The 2,369-nt window shown below is 47.5% G+C and overlaps 1 protein-coding gene across 1 annotated transcript; it reads right to left on the reverse strand.

The window, feature by feature from the left end:
* Positions 1–670: 670 nt before the first annotated feature.
* Positions 671–1,234, reverse strand: LOC103602018 (putative methyl-CpG-binding domain protein 3-like 3). Its single transcript, XM_008586421.1, has one exon. It carries the CDS (start codon positions 1,232–1,234, stop codon positions 671–673), a length of 564 nt encoding a protein of 187 aa, XP_008584643.1.
* Positions 1,235–2,369: the final 1,135 nt, after the last annotated feature.

Consider the following 2,369-nt stretch of genomic DNA (forward strand, 5'->3'; position numbering starts at 1 on the left):
CAGTTTTATATAAGGGATTTGAGAATCTGTGTATTTTCTTATCCACGGGAAGTCCTGAAACCAATCCACCACGAATACTGAGGGATGACTGTATAAAACAGTAAATAATCCCTCAGGCCGGATTACCCAAATAGACTTCAATATAAATGAATTAAATTCACCGTGAACAGAAATTGCACGATTACAAATAAAGATGTCCTTCCTCCTCACTTGAAACCTAATCTCTCACCCACAAAACCATCCACTCTTCTCACTTTTTGTCTCTCAAAAGACTTTAATGAGGAACAGTTGGGGTATAACAAAGGATTGTGGTTAAGGGCAGGAATGACATTAAAAAGCCAAATAAAACTGAGAGTTCTCAGGCTGGCCCGGTGGCGCACTGCTACATTGCGCCGCTTGGGGGGAGCGTGGCAACGCTCCCGCCGAGGGTTCGGATCCCACATATAGACCGGCTTCTCACTGGCTGAGCAAGGTGCGGACGCAACGCCGAGGGTTGCGATCCCGTTGCCGGTCCCGGTCCGGTACGGGCGTGACACTGAGGGCTGTGATCCGTTGCCGGACACGAAAAAAGACAAAAAGGAAAAAAAAAAAAAAACCTGAGAGTCCTTTCATGGTGAACCTCCTCCAAACTGCTACTCAGCTCCTCCAGCATTTTCTTCTAGTTTTCAGATTATTCTCCTTGGCACCTTGCTCTCTCTGCCTCCCTGGCGAGCCTGTCTGCCCTCAAAGCCTCAGCCAGTCTCTTCCTCGCTTTCCTCACTTTCCATATCTGTCGTTGGATGTCTCCAGGTGTCACCTGTTGTCTGCAGAGGGGCTGTGAGAGACCCAGACCTGATTCCAGGACCCCTTCAGCCCAATCTGAAGACGGCCCAACGGTGGGCTCAGAGCAGGTGTGCAGAACCCCAGCACCAGCTTGGCCTAGGGGTTCACCTGGAATTCCTGGTACAATTATATTGAAGGCACTTTCAAAATCAAATGGACTTAAAAGCTCTCCTTCACTAGTGCAGGCCTGGAATCCCTGCAGTCTCCTGTAGGCACAGACTTGCTGAGGTTTCTGCAGCTTCTCCTCCCATTGACGGCACCTGACATCACTGCCAGGATGGGAGGTTATTCCAGTCACAGGCTTCTGGAAGATGCAGCTGGTCAACCTTATAGGGAGTGCAGAGCTTACACCGGGTCTCCGTTTGGCCTTGGTCACCTGGACTCGTTGTTTGCTCTGTAAAGTCTGGGGCATCTTATTTCTCTTGAGCTTTACCTTCAAAAACAAATGTGAAATTAGAATAAAATGGAAGATGAAAACTGCCAGCTCTGGAGAATTGGCTCAGCTCATTGGATCTTCCACCCTTCCTTCCCCCCTGGAGCAATGTCTCTCAGGTTACGCTGTCCCTCACAGTCACCTGCAGGGTGTGTTAAAACGTAGACTTTTGGAACCCAAGCAGGTCTGGCGTGAGGCCCAAACTTTGCATTTCTCTGCACTGCCAGATGCTGCTGGTGCTGCTGGCCCAGGCTGCACACATTGTTGCAGGATCCTGGGACATCGACCAGCCGGTGTGAGCCAAGGACTGAAAGCTCAAGGTCATGACCCAGTGCCAGTTCCAGACCACTTCTCTCCTCCATCCTCCTTTGAGGATGTTATCCTCTCCCCCTCCCTGTCACTGTCAACTACACACATGCTGGTGCCCCGAACCCATCGTCACTGGGACACAGGGGTCTCAAGTCTCCTCGGATCCCAAGACCTCAGATCTCTCTGCATCCCTTTCTGCTGTGCTTCACATCACACAGTCACCCTGGCTTTTTTTAATCTTGGTGAGAGAGAAAAGATGATAAACACAATAGTGAATTCCTAATATATTGTGAGATATAAGTGCTGTGTTGAAAGTTAAGGTTGGGGGGTAGAGAGACGGAAGAGAGACAGGAAGACAGAAGAGAAAGAAATTAACTGCAGTTCATGGTGATGAGGAAAACTGAATTTAAAACAAAAAAGAAGCACATTCTGCTTAAAGAAGTTTCCAGAGAGAGGGACAATTTGAACTGGACAGGACCGAACAATACTCCCCTTGCAAGTGATGTTATTGGTTTAAAAAAAAAAAAAATCTGGCCTGTTATCCCAAGAAAGGTTCGTGCACAAAAAAGCAAAATATTTCGAATATTACTCAACAAATGTTAACACCTAACAAATAAGTGTTTCCATAGATACCTTGTTTTAAGAACAACTGTCTGCTAACTTCAAGAGGTTTTTAAAAAGGAAAATACACAAACGGATATTCTTGCTGTCCCTATGGACTCTGTACTCACCAGAATAGGCTGATTTGGAAAAGAGGCCGATGGAGGTTTCCCCGGGCTGCAGAGTTTGTCCTGCTGACCCCACT

The sequence above is a fragment of the Galeopterus variegatus genome, unplaced genomic scaffold, assembly GCF_000696425.1.
Source record: "Galeopterus variegatus unplaced genomic scaffold, G_variegatus-3.0.2 Scaffold3980, whole genome shotgun sequence".
NCBI classification, from domain to species: Eukaryota; Metazoa; Chordata; class Mammalia; order Dermoptera; family Cynocephalidae; genus Galeopterus; species Galeopterus variegatus.